The sequence below is a fragment of the Neolamprologus multifasciatus genome, chromosome 7, assembly GCF_963576455.1.
Source record: "Neolamprologus multifasciatus chromosome 7, fNeoMul1.2, whole genome shotgun sequence".
Taxonomy (NCBI): Eukaryota; Metazoa; Chordata; class Actinopteri; order Cichliformes; family Cichlidae; genus Neolamprologus; species Neolamprologus multifasciatus.
In genome coordinates this window covers 25,655,416-25,679,436 of record NC_140445.1, presented here as the reverse complement: position 1 = coordinate 25,679,436, position 24,021 = coordinate 25,655,416, and the positions used below count along the sequence as shown (strand labels likewise).

Here is a 24,021-nt window from a genome sequence, read left to right as displayed (position 1 = left end):
ACTTGCAGGAAACTCAAAAATGAAGTGCCATTCTACAGATATACATTGCTAAACAAACCAATTAGTATTAGCTGATAACACTAATACTAGCACTCTATTACCTCATTATGATCACTTTTGGCATCATTATGCTAAACTTGAGGCTGCTACACCACAAGACCTATCGGTGATTTTGTGGTACATTATGTGCATCCTTCTTTTATATATAGTCTGTGCCTTAATTTTATACTCATTTACTGATAATCATTAGTACAATATTAGGTTATTTTACTTGTTATTATTTCACATTATCCATAAATTCTGTCTCTGTGTTACATCACTAAATAATGTATGAAAAGGTTATTTATACATGTGCGTCAATGTATAAGTAAGATTTTTGTTGTAGCCAACCAAGGTGGAGCTCAGTAAAAAATAGGAAACATGTTCATCATCAAAATTTGACATATTTAGTTTTGTGTTTGTGTCTCACCTGTGTTGAAGAGCCTCCACCTGTGTGGTCTTTTGATGTAGCTCCTCTTTCAAGGCTTCCACCTCATTTTCCAGCTCTTTGATCGCATTACCCAGAGACGACATCACCTGCATTTGATCAGCAAGAGCCACGGAGCTCTGTGCCTGAACCTCTGCCGCCTTCCTCAGTAGTGAAATCTCCTCTTGAGCAGATGAATATTTCTTCTCAGCCTCAACTAGCAGCCTCTGCAGCTCCTCCACCTTACTGTTTAACACCTGCACCTGTTGTTCCAAAGTTGGAGAGGGGGCCGTACTCTTCTCAGCTTGAGCTTCAGCTAGCTGTTTCTGAGTGGCATTGAGCTGATTTTTGGTTTCACTGTAGGAGCGTGAAAGTTCCCTGCAGCGGAGCTGCAGTCCAGTGATTTCCTCATCTCGGGCAGCCTTCATCTCTTCAAAGTCTTTGGCTGCAGATTCAACAGGCACTGTGCCCTTTAGAGCCTCCTAAACAACAGAAAGGGAATAAATTGTAGGCCATAAAGATGAATGATATGTGGTGAATTGCATTTTAAAAAGCAGTTTAAAGAAAAAAAAAACTCTGCTCCTCTGATATCAGCTAAATCTTGAATTGTCAGCCTCAAGCAGAGATGAAACAGACTACAAAGGTTGGACAAATCAATTTTGTTCATATAGAAGAACCCTGCATTTACCTGGAGCACCCTGACTTCCTCCTGTGCCTCCTTGTACAGCTCCTCAAGTTGTGCTGCCCTCTGTTCTTTCTCTTTAGCGCTCTCTCTATCCTCCTCCGTCTTCTTCAGTGCCTCTTCCAGACGTTTGATATGTTGTGTTGCTTTATCTACCTCTGACTCTGATTGGGTGAGCTGGGCCTTTAGCTGCGTTACTTCATGTTCAAGTGTGGATGATGTAAGTCTCTGACTCTCCTGGCCTTCTCTCGTTCCCACCTGTACTCTCAGATTTTCCACTTCCTCCACAGCTTGGTGGTATCTCTCCTGAGTGTCAGTCAGCTTGGCTTGCAGATCTGCTAGACTCTCCATCAGCTCTCTCTCTCTTCCTCTGTCACTTTCATTGTCCTCTCTTTCCCTGCTTCGCTCTGGCTTCAGCTGAGCCTGAAGCGACTGGTTTTCCTTCCTGGTTTCAAGCAGTTTTATCTGAACTTTCTCTAATGTCTGCCTCAACAATCTGATCTCCTCTTCACCTCCTCCTCGTAGTTTCTCCCTCTCTTCTTCCTCCAGTATCACAGAGTCAGCTCCTGGATCTTCCCCTTCTACTTGAGTGGTGGAGGGGACTTGAGGCAATGACTCAAACTCATCCTGGGTAGAGTGGAAAGATGAGTTGGAGGCAATGCTGTTTGGACGACTCATCTCCTTCAGGTTTTCATTTCCTTGGAGGGATGGATGTTTCTGTGGGATGAGGGAACAGGCAAAAGTGAATGAAAGTGAGTGAGGCTGGAAATACAAAAAGCTTAGTAATGAAACCGCAGCTATGTTTTTCTCTCACATTCGCTTTGATTGATTAACTACAAAGCAAAAAACAGAGGTATTTATTAGAGATGACACGATACCACTTTTTATGTCTGATATCATAAATTTGGATATCTGCCGATACCGATATGAATCCGATATAGTGTGTTTTTTATAAAACTGTTTTTTTAATATATTGCTGCATTTTGTATAAGTTCATACTCAAGTTTTAAAAAACAAAACACTAAAGCTATTCTGTTATACTTGTATGCAAAAAATACACTGCACCCAAAATATTTCATAGTTCAGCAACACTGATCAATCTAATGAACTTAAACCTGCACCATCCTCCTTATTCTGGTGTTTTAAAGAGTACTTAGCAGAAATATTATACAACCTAACTAACAGGGTTGCAAACTCCCAGCAAAAATATTAGGGAACCACCCCCCACCTCACGATGCTTAATCGACGTAATCAACTTTAATTTAATGCACGTGTAAAACAAATGCACAGAAATCAATTATTTTTCTACAATAATTAAATAGATTCAACATCTTGCTTCAACAGTATTGCAGACTGTACAGATGGTATCTTCCCAAAGGAAAAAGTACTATAGCTTACTAGGGTGTATATTAGACTTAATAGTTACTATATACAATTATGGTTTTCTATACATTTAATCAGATGACCATTTTGGTTGTAAGATTCAGATAATTATTTATTAAAAGTTAGTCATTTTAAATGAAATAACAAATAAAAGTATGTTTTGTGCCCCCCTTTCCCTGTTAATGCCCTACCTGGTCCCCCTGGCAAAACTTTGCTAGATCCGCCCCTGCACAGTTACCAGCTGTCAGCTATTTAGAAAAGGATCCTGGTGTTATTTGTCTCTCAGAAACAGTTCATAACTTCCCTTCAACTCATTCATGTCACCTAAAAGGTAAACCTGTTTCTCCATCACCTGTTCAGCTCTGATGATTCAGTAAGGACGTCTCCTGGTTTCATCTTCATGGTTCCCTCTCACCACATATCCAAACTGATATCATGACCAGCAGCTTTTACAGCCGTGGCTCCAGCAAACACCAGCAAATACTAGAAAGTAATATTAAATCAGTTCTAACAACAGCTGATCACGCTTAAACGTGCTACTGTTGTTTATCCGCTGGTTTCCTCTTTCTGGCGCAAAGTGGGCGATAAACAAACAAGAAATATGGGACTTGCGACAGAAAAGCCGACCAGCTAATCATTGATCAGTTTCATGGTTGAAGTAGCAACAGGGGAGGAAGGGGGAGAGAATGAGAGAAGAAGAGGCAGCTGTGCAGCAAAAACAGAATAACTCCAGCTTTGTGTCTTTTTTTCCCCCATTCTAGCTGAAGGACAAATCGATTCCTTTTCTCCTCAATATGAAACTCCGATGGCCAGTCCAGCTGTGGCTGCAAATATCAGTTGTTAAGCTTAACACGGAAATACTATTCAAACATTCAGAGATGAACTTATACACACTTGCTTTACTTCTCTGGGATAGTTTTCTCTGAGATTAAATGCCGCGGTTTGGAAGCATGTAGCGAGGCTCCAAATGCTCCACCAGACCGCCGACCGGTCTCGCAGACAACAGCTGCTCTATCACGTGACACATACGATACAATAATATCGGATTGGTCCATCTCTAGTATTTATATAGCTGTGGGTGTCTTAAGAATAGGAGTCAAATTTTTCATATAAAATATTTTTTCAAATTTATATTTATAAAAAAAATTTATATGATTTTTTTCTCTCCAATTTTTCATATAAAATATGAAAAATTGGAAAAATACACTATAAACTTTCACTTTTCTATTCTTACTGAACACTTAGGGCACTTCTTACTAAAATCCACAGCCAGTGGCCATGTTTTCTTTCTATCACACACAATCTGATGGATTCAATCTCAGCCACATTTACACAATTTTAGGGCACAGTCACTTTATGAAAACACCACAAAGCTGGGTCGACTGTTTAATTTGATCAGGATTGGCAGATTAATTAATAATGCACACACCCACTAAATTAACAATTAGATATAAGATATTACACAAATGCATTATTGCTCATTCAGCTTTGTTTATTTAACCTCCTAGGACCTGGCGTCCACATATGTGAACATCACATTTTGAGTTATTTAGACCAAAATATTTAATTTTGCTCTACTAGGGCCTGATATCCACTTATGAGGACATTATACTGCTACTGTTCTATCAAAATTTTAAACGAATATGTGGCTCTCGTTTTTCTTAGGAACAAAAATCAGGTAAAAAAAAAAGAAATCTGGTAATTCTTTGTTTTTACACTCATTGGGTCCCAATCAGTCCAAATATCAAAGAGAAATTAAAAAAGCATGCCGTGGTAGAGTTCGGGTCTTAGGAGGTTAAACAGAAACCAGTGTTGAGTAATATTACTTTAAAAAGTAACATTAAATTAAAACATGTAAAGGTTGGACTACGTTTTGGTTACCGGAAATAAACACACCGTTGCACATGACACATAAGCCAGTCATTGCACTGATGCATATGCACACTATAGGTTCCCTGCTTTTAAGAATGTACAGTTTGCTGGTAATCCTGTTGTTGTTGTTGTTGTTAGGCTGAGCTTTTCTGCAGTTTTCCTAGTGCTCCCTAGCATTCAGCTAGCCATAAAGAGTACACAAGTTATTACCTTTTTAATATGCTTTAAATAAGCTCTAGGACAAAACTTAGAACGGAAACGCAAACAAAAGTGTAATTATTCTGTGTGTCTATTAATGTGAAAAACGAAACAAAACAATAGTATACTTGATGACGTAAAGTGAATCCTGTTGTTCGAAGTCTTAAACGCTTTCAAAAACCACCGCAATCGTCTTCGTAAGCTTTTCAGGCTCCGGCTTAAACCACAAACAAATGTCACGTAATCTGTAGTTAAACTGACACATTCCTATTTCCTAAGTGTAACGAGCACGCTCAGTAAAAAGGCATTCATCATCTTCATGATTTCCCGCCGGGCATAAAAGGATCAAACACCGAAACACTGTAAGCCGACTTCTTCTGTGCTTCTGTTTTTCTCTACTTCTACTACTACATTATTTGTGGTTTGTTAAAAAACAGAAAACGTTTTTTTAAAAAATCTATCACTTCAATCAATCTGCAGTAGTAACCTGGCTTAAACAAGCAGTTTACTGTTGTTTCGTTGATTGTTTTTGGTTGTTTGTTTCATAGCTAAACTCCTGAGCATGAATGAATGGGTTACATACCTTAAGTTTGCTTGCAAGTTGCTGGTTTTCCAAAGTGAGAGCCATAATCTTGGCTTGCAGAGCAGAAACCAGAGCAGCAGACGCTGTGAAACTTTGCTCGGCCTGCCAGGACATACGCACACATACATTCACATACCAGACTGAGGCATAAAGACAACACTAAGGACCACCACCTGCCTACTGAAAAACAACACGAGTCGTGGCACGTCTTAAGCTTAGTATAGACCTCCTTCAAGAATGCTGAAAAGCTGTTATGTTTGTTTAGCACTAAACTACAAAAGCAGGCTGGCTTCTTTGTAAACATATTATACGTAGAAAACTGTTTAAGATTAATCTAAAGTTAAAATATTCAGTTAAAAATATGCACAACACAAACATCTCTGATTCAAGTTTTTCCTAAATGCATGAAAAGAGATTAACTTTCATACAAAATACATATAAATGCAGTATATTGACTCTATGTGGGGTACTCACATGTACAAGGCATGCTAATACTTATTATTAATTTAATTATTTTTCTCCAGATAATTTGGTCTAGTCAATACACCCGGTTTAAAAACCTGCATATATGGAATTTAAATAAAGCACCACAGTGTTGTCAACTATACATTAGTCACCTTTGTATCCAGCTCAGGACCCGTCACCGTCTCCACCGTATGCTTCAGGTCTTCAATTGTTTCCAGCAGCATGTTTCTCTCCTTGTCAACCTCCTCTTTCAATGCTGTTCCTCTGATCTCATCTTCCTGTGAAAAAAAAGGGGAGGAGAAAGGAGTGACGAGTGGCAGAAGAAACTGGGAGGAAAAAAAACATATGAAGGCTGATGGAAAGAATTTACCCAAGTACTTAAAATGGAAGCCCAAAGGCTAATGCAGCTTTCAGTTTCATATTTCTTTTTTAATACCTTGTGTTTTTCTGTTACCTTGTAGTTGAATCTTTTAGGAGTGTCACTTTTGTTGGATGCTGGAGTGCCAGTAGATGTAACAACTGAAGGGGAAGAGGGTCCAGAGCTCTAAAGGAGGATTGTTGCATTAATTTTCCTGATAAATTACTATCATTGATTTGTCCACTTTTAATGTCACTACCATCTCTCAGACATTTTACAATCCCTAAGGATGGCCTGTACTGCACTGACTGTTTATAGAAACAGCTCGCAAATGCCACACTTTCCACAATTTTTACCTTTGACCTCTTACAAAAGAGAGAGAGAGAGAGAGAGAGAGAGAGAGAGAGAGAGAGAGAGAGAGAGAGAGAGAGATTAAATGCTAAAAGAGTTGTGATCGCTACACTTGAATTTGGATACAAAAACCTTACAATTAAAGGTGATGGTGTGCACTGTAAACCCATATGTATAACATAACTTACTTGAAATGTTTTAGTAAACAACTAAAATAACATAAATTATGTCAGTGCATAAAATATACACACTGGCCACGTTAATAGGTTACCTGTGAAACTGCTCAGTATACCTAATGCTAAATACCTAATCAGCTAATCACATGACATCAACTCAATACATATAGGCATGTATACATGGTCAAGACAACCTGCTGAAGTTCAAACTGAGTAACAGAATTTCTGATTATTAAAGAAACTGCTGATCTAATGGCATTTTCCTACAAAAAAAAACATCTCTAGGGTTTACAGAAAATGGTCAGAAAAGGATAAAATATCCAGTGAGCAGTAGTTCTCTGGGTGAAAATTACTTGCTGATGCTAGATAACTGAGAAGCATTGCTGGACTGCGTTAAGCCAATAGGAAGACAGCAGTAACACAAATAACCACTTGATACAATCAAGGCTTGCAGAAGAACATCTCCGAATCCTCCAAGAACAGGAAAGCGAGGCATTTGATTGGCACAGACTCATCAAAATTAGACAATAGAAGACTGGAAAAAAATGTGGCCTTGTCTAATGAGTATTGGTTTCTGCTGCAAGATTCAGATAGCAGGGTCAAAATTGTGAGTAAGCATGATGAAAGCATGGATCCATCCTGCCTTGTGTCCAGACAGTCTGCATGTGTAATAAGTTCAAACTGAACATGAGAATGGAGAATCTGATGCTTGGCATATATTCTTTTTTTACTTTGCACCTATTACTAACAACTTAGCATCACTTAATACCTGGGTATTGTTGCTAACCATGTCCTCTAGCATAACATGCCACACCACAAAGCTGAAATAATCTCAAACTGGTTTCTTGAACATGACAAGGAATACAGGGTACTCAAATGACCTCCAGTGTCACCAGCTCTTAACCCAATAGCGCAGCTTCAGGATCTGGTGAAATGGGAGACTTGCATTATGGACATCTGTGATGCTAACATGCCAATATGGACCAAAATCTCTGAGGAATGTTTCCAGCCCCTAATTAAATCTATGCCATGGAGACTTGTGGCAGTTCTGAAGTCAAAAGAGGCTCCAACCCAGTACTAGAAAGCTGTACCTAATAAAGTGGCCAGTGATTATACATGCTACAGCAACGGAAAAATTTGGCTGATGTTTTCTCACCAGAAATCAGTTAATAGTTTGTTGAAGAGACCTTTACAGATAGTATGTAAATAAGCAATCACTGATTTTGTTCTCATATTACTTTGTATGAATACACTACAAACATGCATTAATATTAATATGGAGAGTGGCACACTGGTACAAGCCGCCAGACAGAGACACATGCATTTACCTGAGGTGGGCTAATGGGAGGTGGAGGTGCTTTTCGTTTTTTGGGAGTTATGATCCGTTCATCACTTATCTTAGCTACTTGATCATGCTGAAGAGCCAGCAAAAGAGGCAGAGAGGGAAGGTGACAAAAAAAAGAGAAAGAAAAGTGGGATTCAGTGCTGGTTAGTAAAAGGAGTCAATCGGTGGGTGCTACAGTAAGAATTAAGATTTGTTTTTCAAAAACAGCAATTAAAGTTTTTTTTTCAAAGCTTGGAATTATGACACTAACATATAAGAGAAACTGAACTATATTATTTGTAGCTATGAAACTGAAATTAGTCTGAAGTCGGTTTTATTCCTTATTTTACTTCCTAATTCTATAAATCAGTTGGCAGTGCTAAAATGTTTATTCACTGTCATCCGCTGTGGAGTTTCACGTGTTTTAGTACTTTTGATGGTCGATATCTTACCTGGGGACTTTTAGGAGACTTCGTATCTGCCAAAAAAGATGGAAAGGTATTGTTAGGTACAACACACTAAACATCTAAGAAAAATTCAACAGTAACAGGAAGCCAACTGCAGATGGCAGTGTTGACTTTGTGTTGAACCCAAAGCAGTATGGATCTCTGTCTCACAGGGGCAGTATGTGTGTTTTTATTGGCACTGATCAGGTTTTGGGAGGGCAAAAAACCCCTGAAAGCATTAAGACTGGATCTCACATTGTTTTTGGTTAGGGTTAAGACTGAGGTTAGGTACAGAGTAAGTTTCCATGGAAATGTACTGGTTCACTGCAATGCCCTTAAGGGGGGTGAAAAAAAAACTAAAAACAAATATGCCTGCCTACCGCAGCCTGAGTGACATTGTCCACAAAATTTACATACAAATACTTGTATAAAGCCAGTTGCACTCACTTCCTATCTTTCTCTGAATTGTAGGTTTGTGTTTATGCACAACTCTTACCTGAGACCGGATGCTTGTTTAGTGCAGCTGAAAGGGCAGTTTTGGTTTCAGAGCTGCCTGAGACCTTAGCGTAATGTAAAACCTCATGGCCTTCTGCATCTACAGCTGACAAGTCTGCTCCTCTCTTAACCAACACTTCAACAACAGATACTGCGTTGGACTCGGTTGCGAGCATCAAGGCCGTCCTACAACACAGACAACACAGCATACTGATCACCACTTCAACATCAATCAAATATCCTACAATGAGCAACAATTTATTTGTAATTTATTGTGTGTCGACTTTGTTGGGGTCTTTTTTTGTTGTTTTTTTGTTTTGTATACCTGCCACTGTTGTCAGAAGTGTTGATTTCAGAACCAAAGTCGAGCAAAGTGCTGCATACTTCTGCATGACTGTGTTTGGTTGCCAACAGCAAGGAAGTGAGACCATCCTTTAGGAGAAACAAACATAAAAATGAGAAAACAAAATGACTAAAATCATCCTATAGTGAAAAAAAAAGACAAGATAACATGACACAGATTTAAATGAACGCACACCCACAGCAATATAACTAGTCACAGCGTGGGCCTTGACAGACTATGGTATCTGTGTGTAAGGTGAGAAAAATCTCAGGCCTGTGTGAAAAATGAGTGAACGTCTACTGCTCTAAATGAATTCCCCAGCAGATAAACAGAAAAAATTCAGTTTGTATGTTTAAGATGAAAGAAATAAGAGCATGGGAAAATCCCCCAAATCATATTACTGATTGAGCTCAGCAGGTTGCAGAGAGTTGGTGGATGACTGCAGTATGATATGACAGGCTATCCCATTTTTCTCCAGGACTGCCAGGGTCCGACCCCAAGTGTAACCCTTCACTTAACCTCAGTCTTGTAATGCTCAAGCATAAATATTTGACTGCCTAAGATGGATAAGGGAAATTCCCAGTCTAGAGAGAGCTACTTTACCAAAGGCATAAGAGTATACAGTGGCTTGCAAAAGTATTCGGCGCCCTTGAACTTTTCCACATTTTGTCACATTACAGCCACAAACATGAATCAATTTTATTGGAATTCCACGTGAAAGACCAACACAAAGTGGTGTACACCTGAGAAGTGGAACGAAAATCATACATGATTCCAAACATTTTTTACAAATAAATAACTGCAAAGTGAGGTGTGTGTAATTATTCAGCCCCCTGAGTCAATACTTTGTAGAACCACCTTTTGCTGCAATTACAGCTACATAGTAAAATATCAGCTCTGAAGTATAAACTCAATAACTTGCTCTCAGATAAAATTTCCAGGGCCTTCATGTAAGTTAAGCAGATCTATTTTGAATTTGGTGATAAGCCACATAAATTACTGGCCAGGCATCTAAGGAAGAGAGAAAGTGATAGGGCCATTCATGCAATCAGGTCAGACTCAGGGTTGTTGACTAATTCTTATAAGGATATTAATACTGCTTTTAGACAGTTTTATGAACAGGTATATACATCTCATTGTAATGCACCTCCTGAAATTATGCAAGATTTTCTAAGCAAATGTAACTTGCCTACATTGGCACAAAAGGACAGGACACTTCTAGATGCAGACTTAACATGTCCAGAATTGATTAGTATCATACGCTCCCTGAAAAACGGGAAGAGTCCAGGACCTGATGGTCTATGTAATGAGTTTTATAAAAAGTTTAGCAGTTTACTAACCCCATATTTGCTGAATGTGTTTAATATGGCCTTGGAAGATGGTGCACTCCCACAGACCCTGAATGAAGCAACTGTGACTCTCATTCCAAAGAAAGGAAAGGACCCAGAATTGGTGAGTTCTTACTGACCAATCTCTTTATTGAACACAGATCAGAAAATACTGGCCAAGTCTTTAGCCAGGAGACTTAGTTCTCACATAGGTAAACTGGTTCACCCAGATCAAACAGGATTTATGCCAGCAAGACATGCATCTCATAACCTGAGACGTCTTTTTGACATTATTTATTCCTCTAGGGATCTAGATAAAGACCTAGTGATATTGAGCCTTGATGCAGAAAAGGCCTTTGACTGTGTCGAATGGTCATATTTGTATGCAGTATTAAGTAAGTTCGGAGTTGGACCTAAATTTGTTTCCTGGATTCAGTTGTTATATAGTAATCCGTGTGCCAGAATACTCACAAACAATACCCTTTCCGAACCAATTAAGCTATTTCGTGGCACAAGACAAGGATGTGCGCTGAGCCCTTTATTGTTTGCCCTCGCATTAGAGCCGTTGGCAGAAACAATTCGAAAACATAAAGAAATATATGGCTATAATACAGGATACACCTCCAATAAGATCTCACTGTATGCCATATTCTGCTGTTTGTAACCAGACCATTAGACTCAATCCCTAGGGTGCTAGTAACAATAGATTTATTTAGCTCTTTTTCAGGTTACAAAGTAAACTGGGGGAAGAGCAAACTGATGCCAATTAAATGTAGTAATCTTGATTTACTAAATCGTCTTCCCTTTAGAATAACGTCAGAAAGTTTTTCATATCTTGGAATTGAAGTTACTAAGTCATACAAGTCATTATATGAAGCCAATTTTCTGAGAATTCTGGATACATTTAAAAACGAGGTTGAATTTTGGAAATCACTCCCACTTTCCATGATAGGTAGGGTGAATGCGATCAAAATGATTTGTCTCCCCGACTCCTATATCTGTTTCAAAATATCCCTGTGTATCTAAAAGCTACATTTTTTCAAAAATTGGATTCAGTCCCTCCCTTCATCTGGAACACAGCCACAGGATAAAAAAGGCCCACCTTCGTAAAGAGAAAATACCTGGGGGCCTAGCTTTACCAGACTTTAAAAATTACTACTTCGCAGATAATATACAATACATAGCTTATTGGCTAGATGATACAGTTATAATGGGAAGTTGGTTGGACATGGAGCGAGAGGCCTGTATGCCTTATTCTCTTGGTGCAATTGCATTGTCTCCTGTTCGTTTTAAAAACACGTACTACAACTGTAATCCAGTTATTCACAATACAATTCAAATCTGGAGACAGATCGTGAAAGAGTATAGAGCCTTCTCGCTTTTGACACCTATTACTGCTAATCCTGCATTTAAACCCTCAGTTTTAGATGGGACATTTGATCGCTGGAAGGAAATGGGGTTGCAAAATGTGGGACACCTGTATTTTCAGGGCTCTTTTGCTTCATTTCAACAGCTTAAGGAGAAGTACAATTTATTAACCTGTGATTTTTTTAGATACCTTCAAATAAGGAGCTATGTAAGGTCCCAACTACAACAATTTGAGTTTGCAACTCCAGGTAAGCTTGACCAATGCCTGGTGGATTGTATAACAGAAAAGCATGCGGTTGCTTTTATATATGAGATATTACAGTCACTCCGGCAGAAGGATACAGGTAAAATAAAATCAGCTTGGGAAAAAGAATTAGGGTCAGAAATTCATAATGATATCTGGTCTAAAGGGTTACGTTATGTTAATTCCTGTTCTATCAACATCCGACATAGATTAATTCAGTTTAAAATGTTGCACAGATTGCACTACTCGAAGACCAGATTACATCGGATATTTCCTGAAACGTCACCCATCTGTGATAAATGGGCCGAATACTTTTGCAAGCCACTGTAGTTTCTAAAAACTATGAGGAGCAATAGATAAACAACTCAGTGCTGAAGAGTATTAACAGACATTTCCACCGTGAAACATGTTTGGGAGAGGGGGATCCAAGTCTTTCCTGAAAAAAAAAGTAGGAAAACGAACTTCAAGAAGCACTAATGTCTCTCAGCATAGTTTTGTGTGCGTTTTATATTACAAGGCTGCTGCTTTCACACACCACAGAGAACAGAACTATGCTCTGGGTTCCTCTGAGCTCTGCTAAACACTTTAACAGGCATGTGTCTGTGTTTGCCCTGTCTGTGTTTTATATTTCTCTGGAATCTAAAAGACAGAAGTAATTTTGTTCTTCTCTGGGTAATAGGTTCAATGCGTGTGTATAAAGGCATGTGGGCGCACAGGTGTATTACTGCTTGTTTGCTGGCATGTGTTACTCGCTGTGTTTCTAACTTGCTGTCATCGTGTCTGACATTTAAAGCCATATTACCCAAATATGGGCAACAGTGTAAACGCTGGGCAGAGCTGATGCATGACAAGTTAACTGTTAGGACAAGGTGTTACAGTCAAAGAGGTCTGTCAATCAAGACAACTAAAATAAAAACACAGCTCTGCTTAAACCTGAATACACTCACCATGCAACAGTATTCTCAGCATTACCATTATATGTTAATTTGCCACCTGAAAACTGGTTTAAATCCAAATAGTGTCTTTGTTTGTATGAACAGGATCCTAAAACCATCAGTCTGCTGGTTGCATGTACAGTCAATGGCTACTTAATTAGTTACACCTTGCTAGCACTGGGTTAGACCTCCTTTTGCTTTCAGGCCCACCTTAATACTTCACGGCACAGATTCAACAAGGTGCTGGAAACATTTCTTTAAAACATTTGGTCCATATTGACATGACAGCATCACATAGTTCCTGAAGACTTGTCAGATGACACATCCATGATGACAATCTCCTGTTTCACCACGCCACAAAGGTGCTCTGTTGGACTGAGATCTGGTGGCAATTCGAGTACAGTGAACATATTGTCATGCTCAAGAAACCAGTTTGAAATATGAGTTTGGTGAAATGGGGCTTTATCCTGCTGGAAGCAGTTAACAGAAGTTGTCACAAAGGGATACACATGGTCAGTAACAATGCTCAGGTAGGTTGTGGTGTTTTTTTTTAACAATGCTCAGTTGGTACTAAGGGACCAAAGTGTGCCAAAAAATATGCCCCCCAAATATTACACTGCCACCACAAGCCTGAACTGTTGATACTAGGCAGGATAGATCAATGTTTTCATGTTGTTTCCACTAAATTCTCATCCAACCGTCTAAATATTGCAGCAGAAATTAAGACTTGTCAGATGGGGCAAACATTTTTCCAATCTCCTGTTGTCCAATTTTAAACTGCAATCTCAGTTTTCTGTTCATTACTGACAGGACTCGCTTCCAGTGTGGTCTTCTCATGCTTTTTATATTTATAATGTAATAAAACTGAGACACACAGTTGAAACTGCGCTTCTTTTTCTGAGCTATTTCTGAACTATAATAAAGGTTTAATTAAATTTCTTTACACTGACTGAAGGGGCACTTTCACTGGTCCGGCCCACTTAAAATCAAAATGTGCTATATGTGACCCAGAATATAAAATTTGACAGTTTAACTGTTCTATAGTGGTGGTTGTGCAGGAAAATCCCAGTAAATCAGCAGTTTTTAATATACTGAGACCAGCCCATCAAACATCGACAAACATGCAAAATTCAGTCACTTAAATCACCTTTCTTCCCCATGCTGTTTGAACTTCATTGTAATTTTAATATGTTTGTCTGAAACAGGTCTTGCTAGTAAATGAGACATTGAGACTCAGTGGGGCTACCTCTATAAATTAACCTCTATAATTAAAATAATAATAATAATAATAATAATAATAATAATAATAATAATAATAATCAGGTAATCTATATCTTAAAGGCACTGAGTTTCACAACAAGCAGCTGACCAGCTATACCTAATGAAGTTGTTGATTTTGGTCATTAAACATAGAAGATAATGGACCAGACATCTTGGAGCCTAACAAAACCAGATCATTTACATGTAGCTGCATACTTTCATTTTCTTGTTTCATGTACACACTGATACTGCACATACATGCAGGCCTCTGCATGTGACTATTAAATGTAAGAACAACACCTCTTACTCATTAAAAAAGGCAGAAAAATGAATCAGTGGGAAGAGTCTCAGTTCTCAGGTAGTTGAGCGCCATTAAAGACAACAATCATTTTATGTTGCAGAAATATTTATCTTTGTTTCCAATCTTGCACTCACCCAGCTACTTCCTTGTATACTATATATGGATGTTCTCCACTATACGAGCCAAAATTTGACTCATGCTTTAATTTTAGCCAGGCTGCCAGGAATGCACACGAATGCTGTAATTTTGCCATGTAGAAATGTTTGAGCTATGACTCGAAAGCAGGGTACACGTATTACCCCAACGCAGATCACAAACTGTGTTTAACATAAGGAAAATGAGCAGTTACACGGAGCCAGTCATTATAAAGACAGGACAGCTGAGCAGCATGTGAACTTTCAAAAGGACAGCTCACTTCAAAATAAAATATAATTTTTTTTTTCCTCAGTTTGGTATAATTGAAATGGATCCTAACTGCGCCCACCAACCAAATGAAGGACACAGTTATAGTCAATTTCTACAATTTATGATTATTTCACAAGCAAGAATATACGATTATGCCCTCCTTCACATTTTTAAAGCCTTCCTGCAGTGATAAAGTTGGCAGGTATATCACAGCTCAAAGGGCAACAGTTCCTACATGAAGCGGCTAACAACTAGCAACCAGTTCATGATTTCTGTAAAGAGACACCGCTTTTTCTTACTTTTTCAATGCATTTTCTTGTCTTTTGCTTTGAGCACCACACCTCTGTCTTCAGCAGGTAGCTCCAACATTTAGCAACTGAATCCTAAGCAATCTAGATGAATAAACAACACTACAGCTCAGAGGAACTTGTACGTTTATGGTATACTACAACCTCAGATGAAGCTTAATTGTGTTTGCAGCATTTCTGCAGTTTTAGACTATTTCAAACATATCTTTCTACAACACTGTATTGCAGTAGTTGCTTGTGTATGATCAAGTTTATTCCCAGTTGCTCCGTTTAAAGGGGCTCCTTCAGTTATGTAAAAGTAAGTAGTGCAGAAATATTACTTTACAAGTAAAATGTAAACATGCTTCATTACTCAGGTAAAAGTAACTTAGTTAAGATTTTAAGTGACCACAGTGAGCATACTCTATCCATAAAAGCTGCCACCACAGTTGCTCTCTTACTGTGTGATAATTATACATCAGTGTGTAAACAATTTACTGCACTACTTGCTCAACCTAACTGTTTAATAGATAACAGTTGAATGTGTAATACTGCATCATATCAATATATGAGCACATCATATCAATGTCAAATCATAACAGGCAATAAAACAGTATCTAGAAAAGCCAAGAAACGGAGAGTAAATAGTAGAGTAAAAAATCTCAACCCACTCAAATCCAAATACACGGATGCTGAAGAATTATGAGGACATAACAATGAATTGCGCCAAAGCTGAGCTTTAAATATTATGCTACTTTTCAGCTCCACAGTTTTATTCTTGGACTCTTCTACAGCTTTGCAGAGTTGAAAAATAATCCTTATTATATTTTAGTCATGTCTTAATCTATGAATATTTTGGGAAGAGATATTAAAAGGCACTTAAAGAGGTATTCCACCAAATGATCTTAAGATGCCACTTCTTCAGATGGGTCAAATATTAGAGGAATACTGATGAAAGAGCTAGATGTAGGCACTAATCAAGAGTAGCACAGTTAGAGAGCTTAAACCCGAGCCCTTCATAGTATACCAATTAGATCAAGAAATAAAGTAGATATCAGGTGGAACCAACAACATGCTCCCTTAGACTTCAAAAAGATGTCGATCAAATGGAGGTGTCTGACCATGGTGATCATGACTTGGTCATTAGATCTAGTTTGTCTATTTAATTATATCCTCCTGAGAACTGAGGAAATGAGTATCTTTCAGTTTAACTTTTTTTGTGACGTTCTGCCTATTTGGAGATAAAAGTGGTCACCCAAGCACACAAGATATCATTGGAAAGGTCAGGGTGTCCTCTTTTGAGCACAACAGGACTTATTAGGGTAGCTCAAATAAGTCAAAAGATATAGACCAAAAACAAATGTCCATTTTATAAGGACATCAACGAAAAGGCTGGTTCTCAGGAGGTTATACCCATTTCCACAATCTGTGTATTTACTTTACCAGTTTTGTTAAGATTTCAAGCTATGGAACACATGGCTCCAAAACAGAAAAGCATGAATTTGTATTGCACACACCTTAGTGCAGTCCTTCAGTTCATCTTCTGAAATAAGCCGTTTCAGCTATTCTAAGTTAGCCTGCCCTTTAAGTCAGCTTTCTTCTGATTGGCTGCTGCTCTGAAACGCTCTTTTTTTTTTTTTTTTTTTTTTTTTTTTTTTAACAGCAGGTAGATGGGACTGCTGCACTCACAGCCGGAACTGTGTGCCTGAGACGACCATACAAGGACATCCACTGTCAATGACATCATAGAAGAATCAAGAATTGGAAAAAACTTTGGCTCACAGAGATTACTTGTACATATCCTGGCCTCAAGCGAAGGTTTCCCCTCCCCTTTCATCCAACAGCAAACGTAAGGGTTCATATTACAGTTTACATTTACCTCTTCTCTTCTATACACATTCTTTGACACATGTCAGGCCTAGCAGATGTCCCTCTGAGTGTTTGTTTAAGTCACAAATATATAATCAGGTACAGAGTTACTCCATAGTGTATTGTTTTACACATTTGCCTAACAAGCAAAAGATCCCTGGTTAAATCCCAGGAGGAAACATCCCAGAAGGCATCTGGTATTTAAAAAAATAAATAAAGGCATCTGGTATTTAAAAAAATAAATAAATACACGCACACACGTGCATGGAGCTACCTGCTGTGATGACCTCTTGTGAATAAGAGAACAGCTGAAAGTAACTTATATAACCAGGTACAGATATATATTACAGCATATGCCCGAGGCTAACAAGCCGGCATGCATTCACAGTCTACATGTCCACAAAACAAAGACAGAGCTTTGCAAACCTCACATACAGATTTTCAGATTTTGTTGGCTGGACCACTTTCATTCAACAAGAAAATATGACTATAAATATGAATACCAAAATTCAAATTGCACCACTATTTACAGTTAGTTTCTCACCAGTTCAATATGCATCAAGAAAAATGTTTTGTCTAGTATTTATTGTCTATTATTGTCTTAGTATTTTATGAAGAATACAAGTAAAAGTCACAAGAAACTGGCAGGGCCAGGATTTGAAACTACACTTAAGCTACAACTCCAAAAAGCACATGGTACAAAGTGGTCACAAGAACCAGTTTAAGAAGCTTGAACATACAAACTGCCATTGATTTAAACAGGAGGCTAAAATTAATTTTAATCGGAAATAACAGGACATCTTTTCATGTAGGCTGACAGACCATCCGTTTCTGTTGTACACAAATGCACACACACAAAATTTCATGCTCGCGCAACCCCAGCCAGACAGAAACCACAGGCATGGTTCGTCACTGCAATGGAGACCACATGTCTGCGGCTTGCATTCCCACAGTACGCTGATTTTTTTTACCTCACACACACACACACACACACACACACACACACACACACACACACACACACACACACACACACACACACACAACACTACAATATTAATCCTCAAGCAGATGACAGACAAGAGGAAATGTCAGTTAATGAGGAGCCTTCATAATGTGGATTAACAACTATTTGACATAAAACAATCAGAGTCAATAAACGGACAATGATTCCTCAAACAAATTCAATACATTCCTCCCTGAAAATGGACTCATTGAAGCATTTTTGTGGTCTTTTTTTCTGTTTCAGAGCCCCCCAATCTATTGAGCCAGGAAAAATAAGTCTGGGGAATGGATGAAAGAATGGAAGAACATACTGTGTCTTTAAGGTTGATGGGGCTTTTGAGTTCACACAGCAGTTGGACAATCTGGATGTTCCCGCTAGCAGCTGGAAGGGGGTGAAACAAAACAAGAGAAATTAAAACAAGAGAGTGAGGAAAAATAGGATTGTGTTTAACAGAAACTAACTGGGCTAAAATGCATTTTAGTCACTTACGACCAAATATGATGATGATTTTATTCAAATAAAATTAGAGCTTAAAAGTAGTAGATATTATTCCACATCCTTTTCAAAGCATAGCAGCCTATTTTTTATTTTTTTTATTTTTTTTTTTAAATCAGTGACTCTCAAGATCCTGATATACTTACCAGCGTGATGCAGAGCAGTCTTTCCTGATCCATCTACAGCATCGATAGGACATTTACTCTGGATAAAGTGGGAAAGTTATTAGTAACAATAGCATACAGTATACGCATACAGCATATGCAATGACTATTGTTAATCAAGTGAAATCATGAAAGGCCCCAAACAACTCAAAATATACATTTTAAATTTGGTTTGAAGTATCTGTGTGTTGCTTGCTTAATTTCAATTTTTTTTTATAAACTGTGTATACACACTGGAGTTTATTATCTGAGGAACTGATGCCACAATCTGTTTGCCAGTGGTGCTTCAGGCAAATGCAATTTCATGTAATATGAGATTATACCATAAATTCATACATCTGCAGTAAACAATTGTGGGGTGTGGTCTCTGGCCCACTGCAGAGGAGGGCTGGCATGATGAGCTCCCGGGCCGGTGTTGGGGTCCAACGTCACAACAATATATGACTGAATGTTTTTGGTTCTTCTCTTTTTCACAGTACTGTGTTTTGCTATATACAAAAAGACTTGAATGACTATTTGATCAGGCAGGTGCATGTTGCTGAGATGCTGCCGACTGTCACGAGGAAGTGAGGTCAGCAGATCAAAGCTGGATGGATCTGCTGACCAAAACCCAAACACGCACACACAAGAATCAGCAGATTGAAGAAATGAAGCAATAAAATTTTTTGGTTTCAGGCATCTTCACTGAACAGTAACATGATTCAAGACGTGGGTTTCACACACTGTTATTCATAAACAAGAACAAGTGGTCCTGCTGGGTGACACTGACAGTCACAATCAAAACAATCTTAAGTTAATATTTATATCAGTTCTTTGTTGTATAACACATCTTGAAGTCATGTTGCCTAATCATTTATACCCAACATAATTTATAGCCCTTATATTAATTATATTAACTATTATATTATATTAACTATGTCAGCGGTCCCCAACCTTTTTTGCGCCATGGACCAGTTTATGTCCAACAATATTTTCACAGGCTGGCCTTTAAGGTGTCGTGGAAAAATACAACAAAATAACACCAGTACCAGTACAAAAAAAGGGAAGATTTATTCATAACACACAGGAAAAGACCCAGGGAAATCGAGTTAACATTAAAAATGCTAAAAAAAAAAAAAAATAACAATAAAAAAACGATAAAAACCCTGAAAACTATAAATTTCACACCCAAGCCTCAACTCTCGCGGTCCAGGGTTGGGGACCACTATGTCTCATCTTAACACTGAGAGACCAGGGTATATGTATTTTAAATATCTGGCTTAACAGACTGAATCAATTTCTTTTTAATTCAAAGGCATTTGGGGGGGGAAATTAAATAGTTTTAACTTAATAAAACCCAACTTCATTTCACGAGCTTTACCTGAATGAGTTTTCTGCAGCATTCGGTGTGGTTGTTTTTGGCAGCCAGGTGTAAAGGACTAAAACCTACACAAAGGGGGAAAAAGAGAAAAACATGCACGCAGCAAGAAGACAGGCAATGAGGTGCTTGAGATAACGTTTGTGAAATCTTATGTATCAGTCCAGACAGTACATTACACCTGTTCATGTTACAGTATTTATAGAGGGAAACTCTCAAATATATGCAGAAACTATTTTTTAAGTTATAGTGAACATAGCTATACATACCAGCAGCATTAGTGACTGACAGGTCAGCTCCATGAGTCAAGATGAAAGAGAGGCAGTCTATCTGACCACGAGCAGCAGCTACATGAAGACTACACACACACACACACACACACACACACACACACACACACACACACACACACACACACACACAATTAAAAGAACAAATTACACACACAGTACTTTGTTGCCAGTAGTTTTACAGCAACACATATGCTTTTAACAGTTTTACAAATATTATAAAACATGGTACAGCTCTGGTGAGGACCTTATGCTGCAGCAGTGAGTGCAAATAAAAGATAAAAAAAAATAATAATAAAACGTTCATCTACTTCTCTGATTGCTCGGCCACACTAGTCCTCCATCTACCACTCTAAATTACACTGAAGAGTGATTTCTTAGTCTCCAATTAAAAGTTTTCACATTTTAGGAAATAAAGTTATTTGCTCACTCGCCCCAGTTTAGATGAGAAGATTAAACTACTCCCATATCTGTTAAATACGACGCTCTGGTCCTTATAATGTAATACGCTTATGCTTAGTTTCTTTAATCCCTCTCAGCAACTTAGCCGACTCAGCATCTTCCTAGAGCCTCCTCTTGATTTTCGTTTCTTTTTTCTTTTTTTTTTAAGCATGTGTGTTAATTAGAGGCTGTTGTATTTAGAATTTACAGACTTTGGACAGACCCAGTCTAGCTGTTTCCTTCTGCCTCTGGTCTTTATGCTCAACCAATCAGCTAAAAGGTGTAACTTTATATTTAGCAGAAAGGCATGGGAGCACCTCTTCTGCTCCAACTCAACATGAAACAAAATACGTGCACTTCCCAAAGGGTCAAACAATTTTTTTTTTAAACCGTGTAACGAGTATGAGATTTGATCTTGTTGATACAAAAGCCAGTATTAATTATGCTTACAGATCAGACCCTTTATTGAAAGTGAAATATAGATTTCTTAATTAATATTCACCATGGAGAAGAAAAAAGTAGGTCTACGGAGCTTTTTGACTGTCAGTGTTTCAGGCAGTCTTACAGTAGAAGAAGGTATTTACGTGACCCAGGTATGCAAAAGCTCCACTGCCACTGTTTTGCAATATGCAACTGCCAGAAAAACATGTCAGCACTGATAAAAGCAACGGATAAGCTTGGAAGTGATAGTATTTTAGGGAACCTTTAACTATAGCAAAAATAAATAATTAAAAGCAGTTATATGGCACAGCTTCAGTTCTTGCAATATATACCCATTTACTGACCATTTCTAGAAAAACTGGTAAAGCGCTGACTCGTGAGCAGGAATGCTGTAAGTCGATATGACTGCGTATGCAAAAAAAATTGCCCTGTGTATGCACTGTGTGCGCAGGTTTGTGCATATGCATGCAGCAAATGATCAATACGACCTCTTTCCACCTCAGTAAGATGAACGGGGGGAGGGCAAGCTCAGCCTTCCATCAGTGTGTGCGTAGGATACACATTCACACACACAAACACACAAGTATGTCTACATGCCTTTCTGTCAGGTTTTATCACCATAGAGATACTGTAGACTCCCCCTTCGTGCGTGCTGAAAAGATCGGAGCATTGCGATTCCAAGCCCACACATTTGCCATGACTTACAAAGGCTTTGCATGCATTAGGATGTGTGTTCCTATGTTCTAGCAGCACACAGAGGAAAAAGGCCAAGGGTGTGAACTACAGGTGAATGGGAAAATAAATGAAAACCTACATATTTGTTTTTCACAGCATTTATTCCTGAGATTTGATTTTCCTGGCTTTGTGAGAGCTGCTCTACAAATCGAGGTCAGAGGTGTTGAGTTTCAGAAAAAAAGAAAAGGGTCAAATATTAACACAAGCCTCTGCATTATCACTAATACTAAGCGGTGACGCAACAGTAACCTCCACTGGCTCTGCGGAAGTGAACTTGCTTTCAAAACATAGAATCTCAGAGAGGCTGAATGAATGTCACCGTTTCAAGAAAAAGTAAAAGAGACATATTTTTAGATTGGCCATTCATTTTTAAAACTGTGCTGTGGAGCATGAAAGCAGTTATATAAGGCCATTACTTGAGAATCTGAGCATATAGTATAGACATATGTTTAATCTTTGAATTGAAAGGAAATGAGAAAATTCACTGTGCTTTGCTGGATATTTATTTTAAAATATGTGCAAGCTTGCTAGACATAAAACCATGTTGGTGTCAACACTTAATGCATTTCTCTGGTTTGCAGCCTCAAGTCAGTTTCCTTCCCCCATGTCATCCTCATTCTACAAAAGGCACTGCAGACTGTGATCTCTGTGTGTCTATATCAACAAATTAGTTTTTATTTTAAGCAAAAGTTATGCTTTGACTTTATTGTCACCTCAGGAGAATCAGATGGAATTCTTGCACTGGAAACATAAACATTTAAATACCATCAGAAAAAAGTAAGTGGATAAGTCCAAGACCACTTACGCTGATTTGCCTTCACTGTCCAGCTTTACAGGATTGGCACCTTTCTTGGCAAGAAGGGATGAGACTTTCTCAACCTCGCCATGCTCCACTGCAGCAAGCAAGCGTTCATCGTTTTTGTTCCACTCATTTGTCTAAAGACAGAGGACAAAGAAGTAGATTAAAAGGTGGTGAAGAATATACGAAGACTACACAAAATATAAATATATAAATATATAAGTTAGGTGAGACGCTGTTAAATGTCAAGAATTTAATGTCAGCAACACATCTCAAAAAAGTAGGGACAGGGCCATGTTTACCACTGTGGAGATCTAGCGTTGACGTTGCCTTTCCACAGGCAATGATGCACTCCTGTACCATCAGAGATTGATGGTCCCTCTCCTATTTAGCCCAGAGGACATTCTGTCCAGGTTTTCCAAAAAGAATTTTAAATTTCTGACGATAAAACGATGTTTCTGGAAGTGAACCCAAACAGTGACTTCCATGAAAGAATCATGCCTGTTTTTAATGCAGGGCCACCTGAGAGCCTAAATAATATAGACATCAGATACTGATTTTTGGCATTGTCACTTGCACACAGATTTTTCCAAATTCATAGGATTTGTTGAAATTATGTACTGTAGATGATGAGATATTCAAATTTTGCACATTTTTCCACCATTTGTAAATGCAGCTTTTCAGACTGGTGAACCTCTGCCCATCTTTAATTCTTTAAATCTCTGCCTCTAAGATGTTCTTGTCATACCCAATCATGTTACTAACCTGTTGACAATTAACCTAATTAGTAGAGATGGACCGATCCGATATTACGTATCGGTATCGGTCCGATACTGACCTAAATTACTGGATCGGATATCGGAGAGAAATAAAAAATGTAATCCGATCCATTAAATATCAAAAAAACACCTCACAAAACTTGGCGACATGGCTAGCCGGAGCAGTGTGGTCACGTGATAGAGCGGCTGTGTGTATTTGTAGCCTGCTAGCAAACATTTCATCTCCGAGGAAGTTATCTCAGAGAGAAGTAAAGCAAGTGTGTAAGTTCATCTCTGAATGTTTGTAAAGCATTCCCGCGTTAAGCTTAACAACCGATATATAGAGCAACTGCCTCTTCTCTCTCTCTCCTGCTGCTACTTCAATCGTGAAACTGC

At 38.4% G+C, this 24,021-nt stretch overlaps 1 protein-coding gene across 2 annotated transcripts in view; it reads right to left on the bottom strand.

The window, feature by feature from the left end:
• rai14 (retinoic acid induced 14) overlaps positions 1-24,021 on the bottom strand; it is a 56,665-nt gene that overhangs the window by 7,693 nt on the left and 24,951 nt on the right. The window contains exons 3-16 of one of the 2 annotated variants that reach the window (XM_085166912.1): positions 22,874-23,004; positions 20,431-20,519; positions 20,165-20,229; positions 18,787-18,844; positions 18,456-18,526; positions 9,125-9,231; positions 8,801-8,985; positions 8,311-8,336; positions 7,863-7,949; positions 6,104-6,193; positions 5,802-5,927; positions 5,185-5,286; positions 1,155-1,865; positions 470-948 (exon numbers count right to left, since the gene is read on the bottom strand). In XM_085166912.1, the coding sequence (XP_085023038.1) occupies positions 470-948; positions 1,155-1,865; positions 5,185-5,286; positions 5,802-5,927; positions 6,104-6,193; positions 7,863-7,949; positions 8,311-8,336; positions 8,801-8,985; positions 9,125-9,231; positions 18,456-18,526; positions 18,787-18,844; positions 20,165-20,229; positions 20,431-20,519; positions 22,874-23,004 (2,327 nt within the window). The remainder of the gene's footprint in view (positions 1-469; positions 949-1,154; positions 1,866-5,184; positions 5,287-5,801; positions 5,928-6,103; positions 6,194-7,862; positions 7,950-8,310; positions 8,337-8,800; positions 8,986-9,124; positions 9,232-18,455; positions 18,527-18,786; positions 18,845-20,164; positions 20,230-20,430; positions 20,520-22,873; positions 23,005-24,021) is intronic. The other variant, XM_085166914.1, reaches the window with a different exon arrangement.